Raw genomic sequence first — 25,641 nt, forward strand, 5'->3', positions numbered from 1 at the left:
TTACGTGGATGCAATGGATAGAGTGGTCCAGAATGTATCCCCAAAGGTGCAGGAGAATGGAATAAAAAATGTTTCATGCCAGCTTCCCGCGGGCTTCGATAAACTCTGGATTCGGAAAACTCTAGCCAAATTTGCTCTTTTTTGTGGGGAAGTGGGGAAACACAAACCTCCTACTGTGTTGGGTTCGTTGGACGGAGATTGGATCCAAGCACCTGAATACATTTAAAGACGGGTGCGAGTAGCGGTTGTTAAAGTATCGTAACACAATCGTTGTAGAAAAATAGCGTGATATTTCGAGAGGGGCTTGAATTAAACATTTAGAGCATCATGCAATAACTGTCCTCTGTAAATGCAACTAGCGGAATGGTGCCGTTGAACTGAAATAAAATGAGTTTAATTTCTCGACATCTGACTTTAGTGTTTTAATTATAGGCTGCGGAATGAAATGAAAGAATATTGAGAAAAAGGATCTGCAACGTTTGCCACAAGGTTTGTCGAGTCGCCTTGACCATGATCGTTTTCTCCAGTGCGCGAGACCGCGACAATTATGCGCGATTCGCGAACGCACACGCGCGTCGCGCAAAATCATGTCCAGTCACGACTACCACCACGCAGGCACAGGCGGAAAGTAACACAACCACAGATTTACCGGTCCGCTGCAAAGGGTAACTGGTAAATGGTAAATGCGCTCGCCACAGTCGTGAGTGCGAAGTGCGAGAAGTAACGTGGTTTCCTTAGCAACCTTTCGTCAGTTTTACTAGTAGCTGCCAAACCGAGGGAACATTTCCCGGACACATCCAAAATTCAGACCCTTCGCCGTTTGCTGTGCACTCTGACAACGTACAAAATGTCCAGCCCGTAAGTAGCTGATCGTGCCGAACCCTTTTTAGCTTCTTTGCAAGTCACCGTTTGACGCATAGGAAAGCAGTTTTTTGCTGCTTCGATGACTTCCAACCCCGAACTCGCGGCATGCTTCGATGTGCCGCGCAGCGCTTTGACATCCGTTGTTTGATAATAGAATTTTATAGAAACGAAAAGAATTCTCGCCGCCGGCGGGTGATCAGGCGGAGTGTATTTGATTTGCCCCATTCTGCTCCGTCACCTTCAGCTTGTCTCATGTTTAACCTTCGTTGAAGATTTCTGTTTGCAGGGCGCGGAGCCCATTCGATGCACGCTCGCCGAGCTCCGTGTGTATTAACGTTTGCCTCGCACCACCGTCGTCCCTTCCGGACTGACGCAATTGTTATCTGGCGATGCGTTTGATGACGCGAAAACAGATTGTATACTGTTTCGTGTCGCGATGGCACGCTCACGGTCGTGCGCGCCGTATCGGAGGCGATGATCAAACGAACGATTTATACCAGCGGCGACGAACGTAGCAAGATTTGCGATCTGCACGAATCATGCTCCTTTTCCAACTGGAGCACCAAGCATCTCCTGTGATCGCTGATTCAACACAGCGAAGAGGGCTACCGAAAAATATGCTGCTGCAAGTCGCCCCGTGCCTCGTGAAGGTCACCTTAAACCGCCGGCGATGGTCCGAGCCTTGCGATTGCATTCGCGGGTCCCTTACACGGCCTTACATAACATCAGCAAGGCCTCACCCGAAAAAAAAACACCGTCCGGTCGATTGTCCTCTGACCTTTTGCTTCTTCGGTGGAGAACGAATGATAGGTGGCTGCTACTAACGACCGAACGGGGCACGTTCGATGGGCATGATTTGCCGCTAGTTAATTATAAAATATACGTTTTTCTTCCGCGCACAGCAAAGCCGACATCGCCCTGATCGGTTTGGCCGTGATGGGACAGAACTTGATCCTGAACATGGACTCGAAAGGATTCGTCGTCTGTGCCTACAATCGAACAGTTGATAAGGTAAGTTCGCGTGAGTTCCCCTCATCGTAGCTAGCTGTGTAGATACTTTTATGGTACATATTAACTTTCACCGCTCCGTTTGATTGTCTCACGTAACGATCGAGTGTTTGTCTCTTGAGTTTAGGGCTCACTTGAACCGGTTTCGATGCTTCATTTTATGTCCCATTCTGCTGTTGCAGTCGAATGGAAAGTTTCAAAATTCATTTGAAATCAAAACCGTCTTACTGCAAAAGTCCTGTAACGAAGTGTATAATTTTCTTCAAAATAGTCTTCTATGCGTCAATTTACCCAATTTCTCCGCATTCGAGGCACACTACGATTGAATGAACAACGAATGGTGCTTGCTCTCGGTTCGCAAGCGATTGATCGCAATCCGTTCTGCAATATCCATGACTAAGTCACGATCGTCGTCACGTGACGCGTACGTCGCACGTGAATAGATCGTTCTAAAAAATAAAAAGCAAATAAAGCGCTCCAATAATGCCAATTAACTCCCCCCCCCGCGGTACAGGTAACCCATTTTCTGGCGAATGAAGCTAAGGGCACCAAGATCATCGGTGCCACCTCGCTGCAGGATATGGTGAACAAGTTGAAGAAACCCCGCAAGATCATGCTGCTGGTCAAAGGTAGGTCAAACGAAAGGGAACGCATCTGTGGAAAGGGAAATCAATATACGATGCGGGGCTGCACCTGATCGAAGTCACGAGAGCGAGCGCGGGCGCAAATTAAAGTCATTTGGAGGTTGAACTGACGCTGGCTTAGGGGGGCCACTGCCACGATCGTTCCGCTCGACAGCGGCAGACTTGGCGTCTCACGCCGACGGCCACCGTAATAAACTGGACGGCACATTGTGCACGTAACATGGTTGTGTTGTATCGCCCTACCGATCGCCGTCGATGTCGTTGTGCACGGAACACGACGGAATGAAGGTAACGAAATGAAAGCTCACTTACCTGCCCACCGATGCTGGCGTATCCTTGAGCCATTGCCGGGCAACCGATTTTGCGACAGGCCGTGGGATGATCGCGCTTGCACTGCCGGAACTAGTGCAGCCCTTCGTCTTTGTGATCGTGCTCACTGTTATGTTAGATTTTTAATTTGTTATACAATCTTACTAACACTTATATTTTTTCACATTTTCAGCCGGTAGTGCGGTAGATGATTTTATTAAACAGCTTCTGCCGCTGATCGAACGCGGCGATGTGATCATCGACGGTGGCAACTCGGAGCATCAGGATTCGGCCCGCCGTTACGAGGAGCTGAAAGCCAAGGGCATCCTGTACGTCGGCTCGGGAGTGAGCGGTGGAGAGGAGGGAGCCCGCTACGGCCCGTCACTGATGCCGGGCGGACATCCGGACGCGTGGCCATTGATTAAAGACATTTTCCAGGTACGAGGATAGCGGTGGAATTGAATCAATGTGAGTTTTTCAATGCCTCTTCGCTTGTGACGCATTTTGCAGGCCATTTGTGCGAAATCGAACGGTGATCCGTGCTGCGAATGGGTCGGCGAAGGCGGTGCCGGTCACTTTGTCAAGATGGTACACAATGGAATCGAGTACGGAGACATGCAGCTGATCTGTGAAGCGTACCACCTGATGCTGGCACTGGGCATGACGCAGAAGGAGATGGCGCAGGAGTTTGACGAGTGGAACAAGGGTGTGCTGGACTCGTTCCTCATCGAGATCACGCGCGACATTCTCAACTATCGCGACGACGAAGGATACCTGCTGGAGCGGATCCGTGATACGGCCGGGCAGAAGGGTACGGGCAAGTGGACGGCCATTGCAGCCCTACACCACGGTGTTCCGGTGACGTTGATCGGTGAAGCCGTCTTCTCGCGGTGCCTGTCGGCCTTGAAGGAGGAGCGAGCGCGTGCGAGCAAACAGCTGGCCGGCCCCAGCACGAAACCGAGCGTCGCCGACCGGAAGCAGTTCCTTACGCACATCCGAAACGCCCTGTATTGTGCGAAGATTGTGTCGTACGCGCAAGGTTTCATGTTGCTGCGTGAGGCCGCCGATGAGTACAAGTGGAACCTGAACTACGGTGGCATTGCACTGATGTGGCGCGGTGGTTGCATCATTCGCAGTGTGTTTCTGGGCAACATTCGGGACGCTTTCGTACGCAACCCGCAGCTGTCGAACCTGCTGCTGGACGATTTCTTCCGCAAGGCCATGCTGGACAATCAGCAGTCGTGGCGCGAGGTCGTCAGTCGGGCCGTGCTGTGGGGCGTTCCGGTGCCGGCCCTATCGGCGGCTCTGGCGTTCTTCGATGGGTACCGATCGGAGCGATTGCCTGCGAACTTGCTGCAGGCGCAACGTGACTACTTCGGTGCACACACTTACGAGCTGCTTGGCAAGGAAGGAACGTTCGTTCACACCAACTGGACCGGCAAGGGAGGCAACGTGTCCGCCAGTACCTACTTGGCCTAACCGTCCCCGTTTGGCTCGTCATTTCCACCGGTCGTTTGGCAAGTGGGTACGAACGTCGTTCGCAACCGTGGCCTCTGAACCAGTTATTTATTGTTGATGTTGTTTTTAACCGTATTTTCCGTTTTGTAATAAACAAAAAGTGTTGACATCAAGCATTTAAAATACCGTCTTTAATGTGAAAATTGTTTTGCTGCTTTTGGTAAAGTGTGGCATGGAAGAAGCCACAAAACCGATGCAACTGAACATTCAAATGTCTTCTCTCTGCTGTTGGTGCCACCTAGCGGCCACAACAAGAAACCATACCATGCACGGTTTTAAACGTCATTTTTTATGCGATTTGTTTTGATCACGTTATTTACTCACCGACTGTCAACAACGCAGCTGCGATTTCCTAAACCAACCGGTACTTGGTTCCGCGTTTCGTTCGATAAAATTACAGTACATGGCCACGGGAGGACACAGGATGAAGGTGCTATCGCTCTACAAACAGCTGCTGCGTGAGTCACAGAAGTTTGATTCGTACAATTATCGGTGAGTGTTGTGCCAGGTCACGTCCCCAATCTCTATCGGTTATCGCTTATCAAGAAACGCCCGTCTCTGCTGTAGTATGTACGCTTTCCGCCGGATCCGTGATGCATTTCGGGAGAACAAAGCACTGGCCGATGGTGCCAAGATCGAGAACGAGCTATCGTACGGACGCAAGAACTTAGAAATCATCAAGCGACAGGTAAGTGGCAACGCTCAAAAGGCGATGCTCTTTGGTTGCTGGAAGTGTGAGGTTAGGTTGTTGATAAGCCGGGAATAGTTCAGTGGGATGATGTAATGCGTTGCCTACATCGGGTTAAAGATCCAAAACAGGATATAAATACTATTCATAGAAAGGGGCCTGTGGCCTTGTTTCGTCTTCTAACAAAGGTTTTGTTTGCTTTTTCTACCATATTCTCGGCACAGACCGTCATCGGACACATGTTCCAAGCCCCCGACAAACTGGTAATAGAGAAGTGAACGCAATGACCAATTTTGTCACGCTTCTTACGGGCCACTAGTCTATGGCGAAAGCGTTGTTTCTGTTGCCTGCGCGTATCTGCCCATTTAGAGAAAACTACGTCAACAGGTGTACCAGGACTCCCATGCACCCCGTGGGGCTGCTAGTTTATCGCCATGCTCGCCAGATTGTGTTTCAACGTTTCTGCAGTAACTGTAGCCTGATTGTGCATTACATGTTTTTTTTCGCCTAAACTTATCCAACTACTAGGTTGACAAATTCCTCGTTAATACAGCTGTAGGATGGCACCGGTTCGAGCATCGGGAAACACACACCGAACGGAATCAAAAGCGCCACAATTTTAAAGATGTATTGTAAATACATGTTATGCGACGTATACCAATCCTTAAATATATAATTGCACGATAGTTGCATTGTAAAGGACACTTCTTTTACTCACTGTTACAAAATCGAAACAAAAATAAGACAATATAAGTAATACATGCTGCTTGCAGCAGTTGTCATAAATGCTTCAATGGTTTTTGTATTACGTTCCGAATTTGGTGACTTCCAAGAGCGAGCCCCTTTGGTACTGATTTTGCGTACCCGATAAACGATTGACGATCAACTTACAATTTTTGTTCACACTACCATGAATGATCAAGATATCATACTGAAGCCGAAAGGTCTTCCAAATGGGGTTAGCCCTCTTCGAACTGATAGCATTTGTAGAATTTTTGATTATAAACGATTCAACAGCAAAAGCATCTCCATCATTCTAATCTTCGCTGCCGAAGTACCAACGGAGAACAAACAAGAAACTAATCTATATTTTCGATGGTGGTTCCGCCTGGCCCCGTTCTACGTTGCGTTGCCCGAAACAACGAAACAAAGAAGAAAATAAGGTTTTGTAGTAGGTGTTTTGGGTAAGATTACACCTCATTTTATTTTACATATAAGAGTCAATCTCTGCCACCTTGTTAATGTTCTTATGTATTAGGTTATGCCGTTGACATGTCATACGTTAAAAAAAGTAATCAAATCATAACTCAACAGCTCATTGAGGTAGTATCCACTTTACATTTCCAAACATTATTCTGCACATCAAACAATCAAATGCCTTTGCGTAGGAAACATAATACGATCACGTTCTTAGGCACATTTGGCTTGCTTAATTTTACTGCAGTTGCCGTTTACTGCCGCTAGTGTGGCGTGTCCGGCGGTAGCACCTTGTACGGGTTGAGTATACCGTTCGGATCGAGCAGCTGCTTCATTTGGTGCATCAGGCGCAATGGTTCCGCCTGTTTCGAGTAGTGCAGGTACTTCCGCTTCAAGAATCCGATCCCATGCTCGGCACTTACACTGCCCCGGAGCTTCGAGGTGTACTCGTATATGAATGGCTCCAGCAATGCATAGATTTCGGGCGTGAAGCGCTCGCAGGACACGTTCAGGTGCAGATTTGAATCTCCGATGTGCCCATATCCGGTTACGTTGATGGCCAACTTGCCGACCCGCTCTCGCACTGCCAGCACAATATCGTAGAACTGATCCAGGGGAAGCGAAATGTCGTACTTGAAGCAATAGCCATCGGCCAGCAGACTGTCCGCAATCATCTCCCGTAGCTTCCAGATGTGCTGTTAAAGATAACACAACACAGAATATTGTGTCCAGGTTTCGCCCATTTCACAACACATAATGTTCAATCCGCTTACCTTCATTTTGGTTGGCTCGTTCGTGACGGTTCCGTCCTCGACCAGGCCACCTTCCATCGACTGCTCCAGGAAGCGGGTCAACTTTTCCTCGTCGTGTCCGGCATCGCTACCGGACGTTTCGATCAGCATGTAAAAGGGATACTTTTCGATCGGTGACCTACAATAAACAGGGTTCAAAAGGCCGCCTTTTAGTTCGCCAGGTTAGATCCTATACCGTCGATTACATACTGTAAGTTAAAGAATCTGGTGCAACTGTCCAACGACGGAGCATCGATCATTTCGCAAGAGGATAGTATTTCACCCAGGCCCCGTTTGGCCGCCAGAAAAGTCTGCCTAACCGCGTCGTAGCTACGCAAACCGACGAAGGCTATGTTTACGGAGCGCGATGCCGTTGGACAGAAGATGGCCAGCCGCGTAATGATGCCCAGCGTTCCTTCGGAGCCGATGAACAAGTGCTTCAGATGGTAGCCCGTGTTATCTTTCTTGAAGTTCGACATTAGATCCAGAACGCGTCCTTCGGCCGTTACCTGGGACAAAAAAGGCAAACATAACATGAGAACTAAGCACTACCATACTATAAAGAGGATCATTTTGATTACATAACTTTTCTGCTAGAACTCACCGCTTCAACACCGAGCACGGAACCGTGTAGGTTGCCGTACCGGACGAGCCGGAGCCCTCCGGCGTTCGTCGATACGTTGCCCCCGATATGGCACGATCCCTTGGCGCCCAGATCGAGCGGCATGACCAGTCCGCGGGCCCCGACCTGTTCCTCGAGCGACGCTAGGACACATCCGGCCTGGCACACCACAATACCGGAGTACTCGTCGATCTTCTCGATCGTGTCCATCAGTTGCAGCGATAGGACCACTTCGTCGAACACGGGCACCGAGCCGCCGACCAGCCCGGTATTACCACCCTGCGGACACACGGCCAGCCGCCGATCGTTACAGTAACGCATCAGCTCCCCGACTTCGGCGGTGGTGCGAGGCTTCAGAACGACCCGACCACAACCACGCACACTCCGCAGATAGTCGATGTTGTAGCCCTCGACTTCTGCGGCCTCGGTCAGGACGCGGCTTGACGATCCTCCGAGGATATTCCGGAACACGGCCACATCGTTGTCGTTCAGCTCGGCGAACGATCCTCGCTGGACGGGGTAACGATCGCGGGTCAGGGCTGGAATTTCACGACTGGCCGAGGCAAGTGTCCGCCACACCGGAGTCCGATGCAGACCGAGAGGGACGCACCGGTGCAGCACAGGACGAAACATCATTTCCACTCCTGATCGAAGCTGACCGTTAGTCTAACGAGTCGTGGATCCTTTTTTCCAATCTGTTCTAAAAACAGAAAACAAAATATTAAATATAAAACCGTAAAATCGTGATAACATTATGAACATGAAGTGATCCGCTCCGATCCGCTGATCCGTGATCCGCTCTCGACCAAGCATCAAATATCTATTAAAGCCAATAAATTGAAGGGTTTTGTATCGGAGGTTGTGAAGTTGGCTTTTCACTAATTCTATTGATTTGCAATTTTAACGACTTCAAAAGAATGCCCATCACTGCACTACAATTGTTTGAATAAAATGCTACAAAACCCGGAAAACACGTTGTTATGGAATATTATAGCTATTGTATTTACATCATGGAAATTTTATTAATTTAATTAGTTTGTTTCTTGAAAATTTCTCGCGTGTTGATCGGTGACAGAAACAGACATAATGAAACATGGAATGGAAACTTGTCTAAAGCGAGAATAATATAACAAAGAACTTTGTAATAAGACGACAGCCAAGATCGATGGAAGAAACAATTCTTATGGCAGCGAATATGGCCAAGCCAAGAGCGTTGCTGCCATCTCGCTTTAGCATTGCGCGATTTGTTCATCCCTTGGCATAACACAACATATTTCGCACTCGTTCCGGTTCGGTTCTTTCTTTTGATTACATTTTGCCCCACCGGAGACCGGAGCACCGTGGCGTTATCGTTGGCGTCCCGGCATTCCGAAGCATGCGCATAATTCTCGTTTGGGAGGCAAAAAAAAGACCGATCCATAAGAATTGCATTTCTTGCTTAAGACGAACCCAACTTTGCGTTCTCAATCAACGTTCTGTAACTGTGCAGTCACATTTGTCAAAAATGGAGTTATCCAATTCCCTGTTCGATTGGAGCGAATCCTCTTTCAGTAGGAAGCCGCGCCAAACATTAACGCGAAATTGCTTTTGCATCCCGTTGCTCTGCTCTCTGCGTTGTAGAAGAATGCCATAAAACGAGCGACGAAGAACCCGTAAAAGCTCCAAACCGGTTTCCGATCCTCATCTTGATCGCCAACAGGAATGGAACGAAGGTCGTTTGAGCTGCAGATAAAGCACATACCCGCCGCACAGGAACAGGAGCAAAGAGCAGGACACGGGAAACAATCGCTCGTTCTCAAACGCAAACTCGTAAACTCGTCCAAGATCTTTTGACTGGCCAATGCTTCAATGTTTAAATTTACCACCTAAGCCTTTCTAGCTACTTTTCTTTTTTCTAGATGTGTTTTTTTTCGATTGCCTAAGATTTTCATCGTCACCAATTTCAATTTATATAAATTTGATCCTTTTGTTTTTAAATCTGTAGTCACATCATGTCATGTCAATGTTAGGGTCATATTTTAAAGATTTTTTTTAAATTAATTATTGCTGTTTACTTGTTTACATAATTCAAATCATGTGAGTCATGTTTAGAAAGAGGAAGGAAAGAGACTCATACGAATGTAACCAGAATATTCTATCATAAATAAATAATCATAAATTCCTAATTCAAATTCAATATAACCTCGCCTTCTGGACGGACGGTGGACGAATTTTTCATCAGTTGCTGCACAATGTACAAATCAGTGGGAGTGCTTGCCTTATGTTATTTCTTGCTAATTTGGATTGTTCTATTGAGGCCAAGATTTTCTGTGTTCTATTACATTGTTGCACCAAGTCACGGAACTTAGCTTCTGGGGGCTCTTTGGTTTGATACTATGTTGTGTTCGTTAATAAGGCAATTGCGTAGTACAATCGCTACCACAGTACTTAATGGAAAAATTTAACGTATATTTTTCACAATAGAAAATAGCTTAGTTCGATCAGCATTAAGGTTTTGAGATACGTTCCGATCTTGCTAAACTCAACGATACCCTATGAAAAAATGCGTGCCATGCATTCGTACTTCTATTAGAATTATTTTTTATAAAGCCTGGAACTAGAGTCAATACATAATGTCTGGAAATCGAATTCTGGAAAGAAACTAATTATTCGCACTAATAATAACGATAACTAATCATTAATTTCCACTATACCTTGCCGTTGGTAGAAATTTATTCTTATCGCCCAACTTAACTTTGGTCACCACTACTGGTTGGTTCATGGTATTATTTGACCAACCAATGTGATGTTTATCTATAAATAGCAGCAGCTTCCAATAGTATGTTGTACTGCATCGTTTGTTTGCACATCATTTTGGAAACGGTTCACTATGGAACAATTGTGCTTGAGGCTTGCGAATGGGAAATACGCTCTAAGCTCTGGCGCCGTACGCTGATGATATCACACCATCGAACCTACAAAATGAATCAAAAATTCAAAACCTCCTCTTCACCATCGACCCCGACTTCCCTTTTCTCGGACCCGGGGACGATGGCGGCGGCAGCACGACGCCATATTCTTTCGGCGCGCGCCGGCTTACGCCATTTGTTTGTTTGTTCGCGCGTGTAGCGGTAACCCCGGAGTGGTACAACCTGGCTACAACACACGGAGCAGCAGCAGCAGCTTGGAGCCAATGGAAACCTGTCTTCGGTTGCTGCCCCGGGCCATTTTCAGTCTAATTTTGATCATCGAATCCCCTAAAAGTGTTTTATTTCGAGTGCGACACCAACGTTTTCAATTCATCGTTTGAAGCGAGAGACGCGTTTAGGAGACGGGTAAGTAGAGCATCTGCAGCATTCTTTGCAGATTACCGAAAAGTTCAACACCATCCGCGGAAAATCCGCGAGAGGTCAGCGAGCGAAATTGACAACCCCACCACGACGATGGGTGATGAGCTGCGTTGTCACGTTTGGCGTTGTCGTGGTCGTCGGTCGTCGGTGCAGTTCAGTTGCGCATATGTGCCATTTTCGTTCGCTGCAATACCAAGCGAGCATACGAGAACGGGTAACCCGAGGCGAACGAATGCGCTCTGCTCTGCGGCCGCTACGCCATCGTTAGTGCGCAATGCAACCGGCCGAGGCGAGAAAGAGAAACGCCACCGGCGAGACGCACAAATTACAGCCGACATTTAATTTTCGCTCGAACGAGGGGGGGACTGCGGTGGGCGATGGGACCAGGCGGGTTTTTTTTTCTTTTGTCCCTAGTTCCCCGTACATTTTTCTTTCGTCCAATTTCGAATCTTTTCATTCGCTTTGCTTTCTCGCTTGCTCGTTCTCACGTTGCTTTGTTGCTCTTTCACACGCATCCAGACACACACTTTTGACACTCAATCCAAGTTGGCGTCGTATTTTTGACTCACGCACACACTGGCACACGAGAGAAAAGGGCAGCGAAGCAAACGGGGTATATAGAACCGCTTCCCCTGATTTTTTTGTTGCCCTCGAAGAGGGGGAAACCATTCGTTTCGCTTTCCTAAACACGCCTCTGCGCAGCTGCCATCCCGTTCACTCCGCTACCCGGCTGGCGTGGAAAGGAAAGTGACCAAAAATGGCGAAGAAAAACAATCGAATAGCAGCTGTGTAGGGAGCCCGTAGAGAGAGCGGGTTTTCAAGTTCTGTACCATTCTGGACCAACCAATACCAAGTGTTAGCGCATGTGCGGCCATGAGCGGCAGCCACCAGTTCCCCCACCGAAGTGCGTTAATTTATGCTTCGCATCGAGCTGATGTGAGTTTCAATTCCGGACCGTTTGTTACACTGCGGAAGAAGAAGAACGAGCAACGAAGACGCGAAGCTGGAATGAAGTGGGCCTGTGCGCTTGTCTCTTTTCCTCTTGCCTCGAGCGTGCGCTAGAGCGAGCGCAAAAGGACGAGCACAGAAGAAGAACGCGCTCGGGAAGAAAACGGCCTGACACAACCTTCGTGGCGCGCGTGTCCCCCTGTTCCACGTCGTCGTACACCCAGATTTTACTTCAGTCTCGCCGTTACACGGCACACACCACGGAATCTCGACACAAAGCCGTCCGTGAATCCGAGGAGGCGGCAGGAACCGAGTTTGAGGCGAAGGTTGTCAAATCGATCCCAGTAGCAGTAGCTGCGGTTTCTATTCGCATAACCCTGCGTATCCACCGTTTCAAATACCGAAAATAGTGCTTACACAGCTCCTCGAGCCGTAAAGACCATTAGTGAGCAAAAAGGAGACGGCCACATCGCCCGAACGTTCGTCTCTGCGCAAAAGCGTCCACCGCGGGAGAAGGAAAGAGAACACACGTCGCAAGCGCGGTGGTGTGCAAAGGTAAACACACATCAACACATGGCAGCAGTGTGTGTGTGTGTGCCGTAGCACTTAGCATTCCTCTTCGTCTCGTTTTCGTCTTCGCACCGGAAGAAGCGGTGTGTGTCGGGGGCAACGGTTCTGCGCGCGTTAGTTTCCCGCGGCCAGCGGTGTGTACGGTACTCGACGAGAGCGGTGCGGCGGCGGCAGTCCTTTGCAACGGAGTGAGAGAGAGAGCTCGCGAGACCGGTCTCGATTCCGGAGAACGGTGGTTCCGATTGGCGGCGAACAGAGTGACAGCACCACAGGCCCGGGCAGACACGACGCGCACGGCGCGCGGATGATAACGGACGGCGAGAGTGCGCTCCGAGAGTCAGTGATAATGTGATTTCGGCGTGAACGCAGCCGTATCGCACGAAGTGTGCGCGATAAAGATAAAGGCGCGCGTGGTGATAGGTCCTCTGCGCTGCAAACGAAAGGCGCGTGACGAAAAAGAATTCTCGGTTTCTTCGGTCGAAACGTACGACAGAGAGAGAGAGAGAAGTCGAAAAGTGTGTGAGGAAAAAGTCGCGGGCTCTCTGATGGAGAGCTCGTGGTGCATGGTGTGCGTAACACGTTGCGTTGGCAACGAACGTAGTGTTGGTAGGAGCGTTGACTGAATCCGAAACTCCGAAAACGGTGATGCTGAGTTTGTCTCGAAGAAGACGTACTTACACACCAGCTGAGCAAAGTGTATACCTGCTAACACACTCGTACACACGCTTGGTCGTGTAGTGGTGCCTAAACTACCAAACACACACGCAGGAGTGATTGCTGGGCGCTTCTTACAGGGTTGCGCACTGTGTTGTACCTTCCAGCTCCGACAGCGGCTACTTCGATCTGTACTCTGCTCGCCCGGTGGTTGAGTACGAGATATTCCCAAGGCCAGGGTGCCCTTGATGCAACGAAATATAAGTTTCGGTAAGTTTGCTTAATCCCCTTCACTGATATTATGTCGTATGTTTTATAGTTCCCCACCAGCAAGGAGGACGTCTTTTGAAGCCCAAACATTAACCTCCGCACAAATATGTGTGTCCGTTGGCGCTGCTTTCAATATAAACATTAAGCCATTTCCCCGAAAATGATCGAACGATCCGATTTTATTGGACATTTCTTCGTTCCTGCGTGCGTTCCTTGTCTGTTTCGTCACAGCAAGGAGCCAATTGGTGCGCCCGTGGGAGGACTTCTCAATTAAACTCTACAACTTTAGTGTGCCCATAAAACGCAACGAAACGTTAACGAAGAGCAACCGTTGGCTGAAGAGAAACAGAAAGGCCAAAGAAGAGAGTGTGATAATGTTTGAATTTTGGGAGTTTCTAATGATCGAGCGTGGAAGATAAAGAAGTAAGCAACGGACCGGGGACCAAAGGACATCGGAGAGACGGCAGAGAGAAGACTGCGTTGTGACGGTTCTACAGTCACGATCATATCACACATTAACGCGGGAAGGAAGCTATCATTGCGCGTACGCCAGCCCCCGGCATATCCTGTTTGGTTGCCGACTTACCACACCTGGATCTAAAAGTTCCTGGAATGATCGCCGTGAGGCGTTTCTAGTGTTTTTTTTTTTGTTGCTCAACTGTCTCTGATACTCTCACAAAAATTTGGCATAATTTCATCATCAGTTGTGAAAATTATGTGTCTCTGAGCGATTTTTGCGAAGTTTTTGGAAAAGTCTTTCCAGAACCGTTCCTAACCGAGACAGCGTCGTTTTCAGTCGAAAAGTTGGCATTGCTCACGGTTTTCATATATTGCCATGGTGTGGTGCATCGTGAATTCTTGCCAAAAGGTACGACTGTCACCAAGGAGTCAACTATTTGGGTGTTTATCCGCGAGTTTTTGACTAAAGCCCAACTACCAACTTGGCCTTAATGAAGATACCAAACATAGAGTTTAATAAATGTTTTCTGGGTTGGATTTTTGTGGCAATACAGGTATCGTACATTTTATGAATAAAGGAACTTTTTGATCAATGTTGTATGTTCAGAGGAAAAAAATCAGCTTCTGTTTCCATCCCAGTTCCTGGTCAACTTTCTCGCACGACTCAGAAGAACTGAACTGAACCACTGCACCAGGTACTAGGTACGATTCATTCTCTCGTCCCTTCTTTCCGGCGTTCGCGTCCTGGGCGCACTTGGCCTTAAGGTTTTGAATTCTTAATGGAATGATGCCGACGACGAAGCAGGAACCAGAACCTAAGATATCTTTCGCATCTCACAAGCGCAACGGCTCATTCGGGCGATGGCTACGAAGAACACTGGGAATTGCACACCGTGCCGTGATCGAGGGGTATCTCGGAAGGAAAACGGCCGCGACGACCTCCTGCAGAGAAGACGGCGCACGATGGCGGGGACCCGGTAGGTTGATTGGTTGGTTGCCGCCGCCGTCAGCTGTGCTTTTCATAAATTTTTAACTTCCCCCTAATGTGTTTGTTTTGGATCGTGCATTCTTCCTGAGCTAGCCACTTTAAATGCACTCCACATTCAGAAAACGATCGCAATGGAAGAGGATCATTTGAAATGTTGATCCTTCATACAAAACGGCAGCGACATGAATTTGAATGAAGCAAATACAACGCGATTCTCATTCGATTGATGGGTGCACTTTTTCCCATTATTCTGCGTCAAAATAATGCAATTCTCGGTGCTCTGCTAGTTGATCGCATCGAACGCTTCATATAGGTCAAAGGCGCAAAGCGAACGGTTTGATTAATGGTGGGTCATTATTGGGCCCCCCTGCTTCGAGAGCATCTTGGCTTGGCGAGCAGAGATCGATTGGTGCATCGCGCACCATCGACGGCGAGAACAGCACTTATCAGACTGTCCGACGTGTAGGACTCGGGCTGGATCCGTCAATGCCTGGGGCAAATCAATTTTCGTGCTCATGGCCCTGTTTGCGCCACTGCCGCTGTTGAAAGATTCTCGATAGAATCGATTAATTGGACAGGTGGGAATATGCTCTCTGAAGCAATCACAGGACAGGTGGCTTGCGGTGGCGTCTGCAAGTCATGAGTCCGATTGATGGCACCAAAATAAACATCCGATGATCCCCGTTCTATTGCTTGTTTCATGTTCTATGTTTACGGTGTTTTTGTGCAACGAAGTAGAACAAAGTGTAATGTAAAGAAGCCGACAAATTTGTATGTGCTGGTTCGCGGTACCTTCCGGAGGAACAAACATCCTCCTCTGCCCTTCTTACCTCGGGTGTGTCGTCGCCACAAAGATTCAAATTAAATTTATATGGTAATTTGATCCTTTTTCTGGCTTCTCTCGGTTGGGGCCCCGCGCGGGAATCCGTCCTGCGACGGAGTACTAGGAGCCAGCGTTCTCTTCGCGCCGTTTCGCTCTTTTGAGTTCTGCCGTGGCGCTGATTACAACGCACGCTCGCGGCTCACCATTCACGCCGAGGGAACCGCGAGGGAAAACTTTAAGTGTTCGTTCTCGAAAACAAGTTCCGCGCCCTTGGCAGCGCAAAACCTGGTGTCGGCGGCGGCACGACCTCGCTACCGGCCGGTGGCGGCGGCGGCGTCCAGTGGCCGCACGCCGCCCTGCAGCAGCCGGTGGAGCCGGCGAATGGGAGAAGAAATTTAACTAACGAAGACGGTGGTTGGCGCAGAGCATAAGAAAGTCTGGCCGCCAACACGCGAATGGTGGAGATTGGCCGAGACTGGAAGAGACTATTTTTTGTTGCCCTCTTGGCGGCGGCGACGGTGGCGCTGTGGAGGTGAAAGAACCCACACACCCCACACCCGGGAATGCAATTTTCGGAACACGCGAGAGAGTCGGAGAGAATTTAGCCCGTGAATCCGAGCAGACGAGGCGTGTTAGGAGCTACTAGCGTACGCCCGAAGCCTATCAAGGTCGTTATACCGGTTGGTGCGAAACGTCATCCATTGGCCGGCGTCTGGTCCGCGCTCTTGGCCCTTCGCCCAGACCCTTGCCGGCCCTTTCCGTATGGCTCACCGCCTGCTTCGCTCGCCAGTGCGAAACAGTTGTCGCCCAAAAATCCATCACGGCGGCGACGATGCCGTCTAACGCCGTCTTTGATCGTTGAACCGATTGCAAATAAGTGAACCGGTTTGCAGACCGAAGAAGGAAACGGCATAACCACCCGAGCTGTGGCCACGACGCGGGGTGCTAGTGGGAGATGCGGTTAGAAAGCAGCGCGCAATAATAATAATCATCATCGTCAGTGAGCAGCACCGCGGTGTGTGCCATCTTCGCCACCGGTTCTTTGGTGTGTTGGGGTCACAAAACATCGTGAGGCCAAACTCGCGAAAATTGGGAATTGGGAGAACGAATGAAAACAGCACCAAAAATGAAATAAACAAACACACAACGGTGTTCTTGAATGCGCGCGGAACTCCACGGGGGGGTTGTTGGTTGTGGGCTGGCCTCTGGCATACAGTAATGATTTAAGGAAGCCTGTAGCGCCGACCTAAGACAAAAAACACCTTTATCGTCGCCGTTAAAGCTTTTCGAGTCTTCAGAGCCCTTTAGTTCGCAAAAATACGTTGTTTATTAGCATCCAGGTAAATTACTTTCTCGGACCGATGAATAAGTGTTATTCGTTGCATAGAAAAGGTTTCAGAATTAATCATAGATCGCCTCGTAGGCGAATCGGCCTGAAATGGAATTGAGAAACTTTTAGCATTGCACTCCAGTTCAATTGTTTCAATTCAATTGGTTCTGTGTTTGTTGAACTGTGAGCCTAGTTTTAGATCGTAAACGAAAGTTGGATGTTTGTGGTGATTTCGATTACAGATCCCAGAATGTACGCTGATGCCTGTTGGCTTGCCTGCTTGGAGGGCACAGAAACATTTCACGATGCAAATTCCATATCCAATACATGCGAATGGCTTTTGTGTCGGGCAGCCAAGAGATTCGATTAATAATTACACCGCTCCAGAAGCTAGTTCCGTAGCGCTCAGAATGCCTATACAATCCGGCTTACTAGTGCCGGCAATTGGTAAACGAATGAACTGGTGCGATCTCAAACCTGTGGCGCTTGGTACCCCAAACCATTACTACGAATAAACCAATAAGCAAAGTTAGTTCCTTTTATAGGAACTCCACGACGTGGTAAAGCCTCGTCCCCGCTGAATCCCAACATTTCCTTGGGCCATTTTCCGGAAAACCAAACAAAAATCAGCAGAAAAGAGGGGCGGTGCGTGTGCTGGAGGCGCCAGGCAGTTGTTTCAACGGACACCTAGACGCAGTTGACCATTTCTAGCACCAACATTCGCATGGGAAATAAAAATAGAGTGAAAGGCACTGTTCCTTCCACTAGTCGATGTCGGTTTTTCTTCCCTCCCGGTAAAGGATCTGTGGCCCAGCGCACCACACACACGGTCACACGACGCGCACGCACGCACGCACAGAAGAATTCTCTATCCCCACGAACGACGCGGTGCCGACGACCGAGATTATGCTTTCCGGCGGATGCCCCCACCAAAAAGCGGAAAACATGCCGCCCCCGGAGGGAGCGGCGCCGCCGTAACACAAAAAATCCTTAACATTCGCCACCAACGCCCCGCGACACATTAAAGCCGAACAACCGAACCGAATGCGAAGTTGGCTGTGGGAAAGTACACCCCAGGTGCGTTACGCATTGCTAAATGCGTTACGCGGGACGGCGTTACAGTTCGTTACCACCAAACACCGAGGGCAAAGCACAGAGAACAGAGCACTGTGTTGGTTTTTAAGGTGATCAATTTCCGCGGCTAACTAGACCACTTAACAAGTGCGTCCTAATTGTTTGTAGCACTCTCGGGCAAGAGCCGGCTGTAGAGAGAGTCAAATGGTGCAGACAGCTAAAGAAGTGAGCACTTTCTCCGTGTTCCGTTTGCTGCCTCCATACTTGGAAGGACACTAATAAATACATCTCTCCAATTTCGTGAGCTCTTTATCTTGATAATGGAATCTGCATGCTGCGCTCATTATAATCCCATCTCATCAATAATCATTGCACACCCCGTGATGCCTCCGACGCGAACGCCGCCGAAAGGCTGACTGAAGAAGTTTTGCTCTTGCGTCTTGGTCGCGGTAGATGAAGTCATCCAATCGAAGAAAAAAATCCGATACCTCTCCGACAGTGTTAGCCATTTTCATTTTTCTTCGTTTCATTTCCATTCGCGCGCTCCACGGACATTTTTCTTCCTTAGATCCGAGTCAAGCTGATTTGAGGTGTAGCATTTTCGACTCGCTGAACAGCATCTTCTTCAGTTGCTGGAGAGGAAGCGCAGCACAAAGTACGTGCTCCACGGCTCTCCGGACTTAGATTGGAAACAATGGAGAAAGTTTGTTGTGACAGGAAATTTGCAAATTTTCCTTCTCTCCCAACGCGAACGCGATGCTAAGAAAAGGCCAAAACTTTTCGCTCATCCGCTTCGGTCGTGCCGTTCCTGTCTCATGCACGCTATGGGCTGCCTGGAGGCCATTTGTGTTAAGTAAAGAAGGTACAAGTTCCACCAAGTAAAAACTTGCACATGTTTGAGAGTATCGGAGATGGCACAACGAATCATCGAACGCAGACGCACAGCAGCGTGTAAATCACAAATCTTCTTTTGCAACATTCTTCGGTACCGTGCGTTCTAAAACATTTTATTTTTTTCAAATTTCTTCTGATACTATTTTTCGTTTTCGTGAAGCAGCAAAGTTTGTGTAACTTTGCACTGAAATAATAATAACACGCACACAGTACTACGCCGTTAGCCACAATACAGGGTAGAAAAAGCCGTTAAACGATAATGTTCCAGGTGTTTTTGGATGGTGTTGTCTTTCTATAAAATGGCGAAAGAATGTAATCAACCAAAAAGCAACGGAATTCTTTACGTGCTGTGTGCGGGCTCATAATGTTCTTGACAACTTTTTAGAGCAACCCTACCGGCTACGACGAGTAGGCCTTGAAAAAGGCACAGTAAAATTGGGCATTTTATAACAGCACCCCGAGATATGAAGTTTGGACCTTTTTTATTGTCTAAATCTAAGATTGATATTGAAGTTTGTGACAAAAAAGCGAAAGAGTGGAAAAACATACTCCGAAAATAAACCATGTTTATCGAAAGTTTCTATCAAAAAGTGCCCTCGAATGAGCTGTATAGGTCGGGAGGCCGGCCGGTGACTGTGATACGTTGAGTGATTGGGCATTGTGACCGTATTTCGCTTTCCGAATGTTTCTTCGAATTGGCAGCAGCCACAGCGCTTCCTCTGGAAGGTTCCATCACTCGTGTTCTGCTGGTTCATGGTAAGAAAGTTCTAACAGTGGCACCGTAGAAATACATAAATAACACCCCTTTTAAGGTCAGTTGCCCGGATAACGATCTTCGGATTGCTTTGGCCCATTTTAAGTCCCACAGAGTCCAACTGTTTATCTCGTCGGCCTGCGTTTCAATATCATCGTCGTCATTACTTCCTGGACTCTGTAGCGCAGAGACCAAGAAATTTTGAACTGGCAGCAGATAGGCGCGCAGACTTATGGACATATGCCAAAAAAGAGCAATGTCCTTGTTGTGGGTTAGCTATGAGTTTTCGGAGTGAAGGATCATACCCTACATTATGTGCCCGAATGTACCTCCCCTGTCGTTCCACAAGAACGGAGGTCAGTTCGGTACATGCGGTCAACATGTGGTCCACTCAAGGTCCTTTTCGGTTTATTTAATCCCGCTTTGGGTTAGAAATCGTTTGAGAAAAAGTTGTAGTTTTCTATTTTTATCATAGCCGCTTTCTGTCTTGCAAAAGCGTCACCAATCAAAGTGCACTGTGCAAGAAATACGCCAATCAGTAGATTGTCCATTGTAACTGAAGGATGTGTTCTGTTCATTCTCTGCTCATTTTCCTTCCTGTTTTTGCTGGAAAAAGTGGCCACCGGTCGGGATGTTACGTGCAGTCGTTGCAAATTTTGAAACGTCTGTCCATAGAAACATTAAAACTGTAAGTATTTAAACATGGTCCGAAGCATTGGATTCACTTTTGCAATCGAACTTTGTAACTTTATCGAAATTTGTGCGAAAAAAGTGCCCATAAGCGGTCAAAAATATTTCAATTTATAGATAAGTTCTTAATGTTATTCCTCAATATAAATCCTAAGTTGCCACCGGAGTAAGTTTGAATATCCCCTTCAGGCAGAGATCAATCTTCTTCGCCAAGTACTCTTCTTGGTGCGAGGCATAGGATTAACTGTTCGACAACCTAAGTCCATGCACAGTTTAATTGCTAGGCAACGTGAGATTCTTAGTTGTTCCGCTCCAGTTCCAGTTGTTCCTGTTCCAGAGAAGGCCGTCAAAGCAATTTAACAATACAGAGGTATTTTTTTATGGTTTTTGTGTTTCTCCCTGTTTAAATCAATATTTAGAGGAAAAATAGCAAATTTCTGTTTTACAGTGTGGAGCGGCACTCTCTACTGCGTTGGTCCAACCCCCTTGATACTTTGTTCATTTGACCTGAGAGAGAACGAAAGCGATGCTCTACCTATTGGTTGACGCTTCACGATGGGCGATGAAGCATATTTTAATCCCTTTTTCCGCTTTGCCAGTGTAAAACACGATGAGTTACGGTGAGAGCGTGTTTTTGAGGTGCGCACTCCGCAGGTTGGTGAAGGTTGATAGCGCTAGCCGGCCAACTGACCATCACATTTCGCCTGCAGTGTCTAGCAGCAGCACGCCATGGCTGGGTTTTTGGACTGGGTCAGAGGATTACTGGCGCGAGAATGCGAGCAGAACATGGACGGACAATACGGTATCTGGCGCGGAAGTGGATCAAGGTTACTTTAGGCTCGTCGACAAAGCATCATATGGTGGCCGCCGCCGAGAGTGTCAGGTCCGAATTCCCACATTTGCGAACGATACGCGGAAGATAGAACTACAAGAAACAGTAGCGTTGCATTAACATTTTGAACAAACTTTTATTGACACCCAAATAGGGTATAAAAAGTGTGAAAAGTCAAACGCACTTTATGTTGCGTCTTTTATGCTGTCTACCGAAATTCGAAAAGCAACATAAAAACCGGTAGCTATGCCATCCTCTGAGGTCATATAATGGCCACAAACTAATTAAATGGGCAGCTGGAGAGGCGGTCATCTGTGCGGTTGTAAAGTGATCATGTGCCCATTTGACAATTGCATTTGGCGCGTTTTTGTGTCCTTTTTTTAGGACATTGTAAATCTATATGCAACCCACTTATTTTGTGATCGCTTTTTAAAGAGAATATGCCCGCATTAACTTCACTCAAAGGAATTATGAACTTACGAGGTTGGTTTTCAGGTTTATTCATAGTTAATTTGTTCGTTCAAATGCCGACGGCTGCTTGGTTGCTTAGACCACTTTGTAGAAATTAGTGACCCTCAATGTCGATAGTACACTGCACTGTTTCTAATGTGGGACACCGCCAATTTTTGGTAAACTCCGTTAAACAAACCAAAGTATTTAACCATTTTCGGCAGCCGTCATCACACCGCCTCCTAACCTTTCTTTTTGGGCGCTTCGCTCTGTGGGCAGAGAGCAGAGAGTTTTGGGCCAAAAATTACAAGTTGCGCTGCGCTGCCTACGATGATCTGGCAACGTCGCACAAATCGCCGTGCGGGCTTTGTTTGTGTTCTGTTTTGCTGCCTCTCCCGGCCGGTAAAATATTGTTACCATGCGCTCACCAACACACACGCATCACACATGGCTGTGTGCGTGCGTTTGACTTTTGCAGTGAGTTTCGCGTTTGACAGTTTCTCTCTCGCGCTCGACGGTTGTTTGGTCGGACCGACGAAAGTTTTGACGGAATATACTTGCTCTTCGATATTCAAGGTCACACTGCGCAAAGCAGCGGGTTTGCAGAAACCTTAACTCATCTATTTCGCACCTGGTTAAATTGGCACACGGTATATCGGAAAGCGAACAGTAATTATCTAACGATTTGTGCTGTATCGCAAACCACAATATCTACCTTTACTTCTCGCCGCCCGGACCGGACACACACAAAATAACAGTAAAGATGCGCTGCGCTCCGTCTTTAACTGTCGCCACAACCGAACTGATCCGGGTGTGTTATCAAAATCGCGAACCACTTGCCTCAAGACGTCCCATATTATCGCCCACCAATTTTCGCTGTTTGCACTCTGCCGTCCAAAAAGTGTGAGCACAAATTTGTAATGTTTACACACGGCTCAGCTGGTTCGTCGTAGATGCCAGATTATTGTGCGATCTGTGGTGGTGGTCCGGAACGTTCTTATCTGCCTGCGCGATAAACACACTGACCGTGCCCCCGCGTTGCACCGATTTTAGACAATTGGCAAAGTGCTGTCAGTTGGCTCGGTCGACGACTGACAGCATTGTGGGCCGAAACGTTTCGGTGTGTGCGTGTGGCTGCCAGACAATTTGACAGTGTATGCGTCACGGAGATGTGGTGTAAACAAATGATTGTCAAAGTGCTCCGTGCCGCATGTCCACGCTGCTGAAGGGAATTATCTGAAACACGCGAATCCTTGTGGAATCAACTATAAATGATCCTTTCAACCATTCTTTTCGGTTCCTCGCGTTGCCGATGGCACCACACTACCACATTCAAATCGGTCCCATCGCCAGTGATTCTAGCTTTGCGCCTGGTACTTTTACGCTATCTCTCTTTCTCTCTCTTTTTCTCGGCTCACGAATGGCCGCGGCGAATTCAAGCCATGCGACAGCCATCTTTTCTCACCAGCAACAGAGCGGCTCTGTCAGGGTTTTTGGAGGTTATTTATGGCGTTCGCGTGTTTCATGATGTTGGCAGTCCCCCCTGCCCGTCAATCGGTAGGGGCCGCGTACGCACTCTCCAATTCTCTCTCTCTCTGCCGAGATGGTGGTGTGAGATGACAAAAAGATGGTCTACTGCGAGTATCTTTTTGTGTCGTTCGCTTCTCTTCGCACTTTCTTCGCATCTCTCGCTCTCTCGTTCTCGCTCAGTCGCTCTCTTTCTCTGCTCAAGCAAGCCGCGGTCGCGGTTCGGTTTTGTGACCGCGTTCGTGTGGGATTTCCTGACGCACGAGGCACCTACCGGTGGCCATGGTCTCCTGGTACTTCGGGAGCGCTAGTGCCGACGGAACTTTTTTCCAGGGCCGCGCGCCGGGCGCACCCATTCACAGTTTGTTCCGCCGAAATTATCGGAACTTTCCAGATGACCGATTTGTGGCGGCGGCCACTTCCGGCCATCGTTAAAGTAATCGAAGTCTTGCGTCCGTCACGTCTGACCCGATTTCGGTGCAAATTGTGGAAACAACTTTGGAGGCAAGAAGAACTCGCCCCAAGAACCGTTCGCGTTCGCAACTCGACGGCTAAAATCCCGCCGGCAGTTGGAAATTGTTTTGGCCCAAAGTTTTTGGGAATCGCTTTTTCGATTGTTCAGTATTGAATGTTTGGTAAGTAGCTAAATTTGCCCGAGAATTTGGGTGCCGTTCCTAATACTCTTCCGTCGTAAGTTGGACCAAATTCTTCACAACAGACATGAGCGCGCTCTGTGCTTTAAAATGCGGTTTGGTCAAACTGAAAACTACTGTATGCCGGAGCATAAGCTACAAGAAGTCTGTTTAAGAAGAAAGTTTGAACGAAATTCAAGAAGAAATTTCGGCAAAGAAAGATCTAAACTCGCAGGTTAGCTTGAGAAACGCGTCTAAGGCCAGATTGCTTATGAATCAAAACCAGCAACGCGATGGCGAATACTGCAAACCGAGGTGCGAAGAGGTGCAACTTCAATGCGCGCGTTATTGCGTTTACCATGTTTTCAGCATCGGTGGTAGAAAAATGGAGAAAACGCGATAAGATACTCGCTTGGCGGCCACAGCCATTCATTGTTCACTTTGTTGTGGTCTACCAGGGAGCCGCGGCTCACACACAGTGCTTGTCAAAAAAAACCTAATTGTTGTGAGAAGAAGTTTGGAACACACCGCTGTACGCTTTTGGACGCACAAATTTAAGCGATTCCTACAGAATGGGACGACGACGACGAGAAGCGAATAGGCCTGTAGTGGTGGTGCCAAAAATGCAATGCAAGTGAGATAGGTGTGTCTCACCCAGTCATGCTTTCCTAGTCTATCTCACTCGCGTCTCCCTCAACACTCACACCTGATGGCGCACCCTACGCAACGTTCGCTCGCTCACGCAGTAGGCGCACGCTGTCTGGTGGTTTGTGGCGAAGTTTTCTTCCTCAGCGGCTCTGACCCCCGGCTAAGGAGTTAAACAAAGTTTGGCTTCGTCTCCCGGGATTGGGGTTGAATAATGAGACAGAATTTCATTAAATGAAAGGACGAATGAATAACACTCCGGGCGACAGTTTCACGTGCCAGAGTAGCACCTTCGTAGCCTGTCTCGCAATCAACGCGAAGAATTGAGATATTATCATTGCTTGTTGTTGCGTCCCCCACTGCTGCTGATCGGTCACGGTTCGCTGGCACAAAAATGTCCGAGGTGGAACCTCTGCGACCAACCGGCCGCCATCGGTCAACTCACAAATCCAATGATGTTCTTGTAATTCTTGTTTTTTTTTCGCTGGTCGACGGCATCCGCAATAAACGGAACACAAATCGTCCATTCGTCGTCGTTGGCTCTCTGGTGGCGTGTTTCGAACGTACGTTGGTCGCTGTTTTCTTTAAATTGTTTGCTTTTCGTGTTTGTTCTTCTTTGATGGCGCAGTTCGTAAAAAAACCTACCATTAGCCTTGTTGCATTAGGTGAGTGAGCGGGAAAGGGAAAAAGAGCAAATGAGCCTCCCAAAGCGAGCTGTCTCAATCGCTTCTGTTCGAATGGATGCGTTAGAAAAGGACGACGGTAGTGACGCATCTCGTTTGGCGTGACATTCCTTCTCATTCTACATATGTGTTGAGTTTCTCTTCTACTTCCCCTAATTTGTAGCCAATTTACATACCCGGTACCCTTTATACAATCCCTTCCCTCGTTCTCAAATCTCCCCTCCATCGAGCTGTTCTACGCAGAGTGGGATGGGCTATTCGGCTCCCTATATGCTTGGTCCTGTTTTTGCTTTATTAGCCATAGGAGGGGATTCACAAGCCTCACAGTTGGGCTGTGGCAATGGAAGCGTTAAATGTGTTGTGTCTGATTGCTTTGTGCAGGCGAGAAAGTGTGTGTTTGTGTTGTGAGCTGGTGCCTTTCCCCTACATTTGGAACGATGGCCGCGCA

The 25,641-nt window shown here is 48.1% G+C and overlaps 4 protein-coding genes across 5 annotated transcripts in view; 3 read left to right on the forward strand and 1 right to left on the reverse strand.

The window, feature by feature from the left end:
* The first annotated feature begins 709 nt into the window (after window positions 1–709).
* On the forward strand, window positions 710–4,460 carry LOC128271433 (6-phosphogluconate dehydrogenase, decarboxylating). The gene is made up of 5 exons (XM_053008967.1): window positions 710–858; window positions 1,767–1,875; window positions 2,387–2,501; window positions 3,019–3,263; window positions 3,336–4,460. Exons 1-5 carry the CDS (start codon window positions 848–850, stop codon window positions 4,302–4,304), a joined length of 1,449 nt encoding a protein of 482 aa, XP_052864927.1. The 5' UTR covers window positions 710–847; the 3' UTR covers window positions 4,305–4,460.
* Window positions 4,461–4,691: 231 nt separating this feature from the next.
* On the forward strand, window positions 4,692–5,707 carry LOC128273553 (LYR motif-containing protein 4). Its single transcript, XM_053011547.1, has 3 exons — window positions 4,692–4,835; window positions 4,911–5,031; window positions 5,256–5,707. Exons 1-3 carry the CDS (start codon window positions 4,747–4,749, stop codon window positions 5,307–5,309), a joined length of 264 nt encoding a protein of 87 aa, XP_052867507.1. The 5' UTR covers window positions 4,692–4,746; the 3' UTR covers window positions 5,310–5,707.
* A 514-nt stretch (window positions 5,708–6,221) lies between these two features.
* LOC128271970 (D-2-hydroxyglutarate dehydrogenase, mitochondrial) lies at window positions 6,222–22,697 on the reverse strand. 2 transcript variants are annotated; one of them, XM_053009669.1, is made up of 5 exons: window positions 22,422–22,697; window positions 7,624–8,336; window positions 7,230–7,528; window positions 7,002–7,158; window positions 6,222–6,923 (listed from the first exon to the last, which is right to left on the reverse strand). In XM_053009669.1, exons 2-5 carry the CDS (start codon window positions 8,275–8,277, stop codon window positions 6,492–6,494), a joined length of 1,542 nt encoding a protein of 513 aa, XP_052865629.1. In that variant the 5' UTR covers window positions 8,278–8,336; window positions 22,422–22,697; the 3' UTR covers window positions 6,222–6,491. The 2 variants fall into 2 exon arrangements, with proteins under 2 accessions (XP_052865629.1, XP_052865628.1); XM_053009668.1 differs by having other exon boundaries at window positions 7,624–8,341.
* The window catches only part of LOC128274889 (polyhomeotic-proximal chromatin protein-like), a 42,893-nt gene continuing 32,086 nt past the window's right edge, over window positions 14,835–25,641 (forward strand). The window contains exon 1 of the mRNA XM_053013229.1: window positions 14,835–14,848. Within this exon, the coding sequence (XP_052869189.1) occupies window positions 14,835–14,848 (14 nt within the window). The remainder of the gene's footprint in view (window positions 14,849–25,641) is intronic.

This window comes from Anopheles cruzii, chromosome 3, assembly GCF_943734635.1.
Source record: "Anopheles cruzii chromosome 3, idAnoCruzAS_RS32_06, whole genome shotgun sequence".
Taxonomy (NCBI): domain Eukaryota; kingdom Metazoa; phylum Arthropoda; class Insecta; order Diptera; family Culicidae; genus Anopheles; species Anopheles cruzii.

What these genes read in the sequence shown, in the direction of transcription:
- LOC128271433 (XM_053008967.1), top strand. An exon ending in ACAATCGAACAGTTGATAAG is followed by an intron (nt 1,876 to 2,386) that starts GTAAGTTCGCGT and finishes CCCGCGGTACAG; the next exon opens with GTAACCCATTTTCTGGCGAA. An exon ending in GATCATGCTGCTGGTCAAAG is followed by an intron (nt 2,502 to 3,018) that starts GTAGGTCAAACG and finishes TCACATTTTCAG; the next exon opens with CCGGTAGTGCGGTAGATGAT.
- LOC128273553 (XM_053011547.1), top strand. Translation starts at nt 4,747, where the DNA reads ATGGCCACGGGAGGACACAGGATGAAGGTGCTATCGCTCTACAAACAG. An exon ending in TTTGATTCGTACAATTATCG is followed by an intron (nt 4,836 to 4,910) that starts GTGAGTGTTGTG and finishes TCTCTGCTGTAG; the next exon opens with TATGTACGCTTTCCGCCGGA. An exon ending in TAGAAATCATCAAGCGACAG is followed by an intron (nt 5,032 to 5,255) that starts GTAAGTGGCAAC and finishes TTCTCGGCACAG; the next exon opens with ACCGTCATCGGACACATGTT.
- LOC128271970 (XM_053009669.1), bottom strand. Translation starts at nt 8,277, where the DNA reads ATGATGTTTCGTCCTGTGCTGCACCGGTGCGTCCCTCTCGGTCTGCAT. An exon ending in CCGTGCTCGGTGTTGAAGCG is followed by an intron (nt 7,529 to 7,623) that starts GTGAGTTCTAGC and finishes TTTTTGTCCCAG; the next exon opens with GTAACGGCCGAAGGACGCGT. An exon ending in ACCAGATTCTTTAACTTACA is followed by an intron (nt 7,159 to 7,229) that starts GTATGTAATCGA and finishes TGTTTATTGTAG; the next exon opens with GTCACCGATCGAAAAGTATC.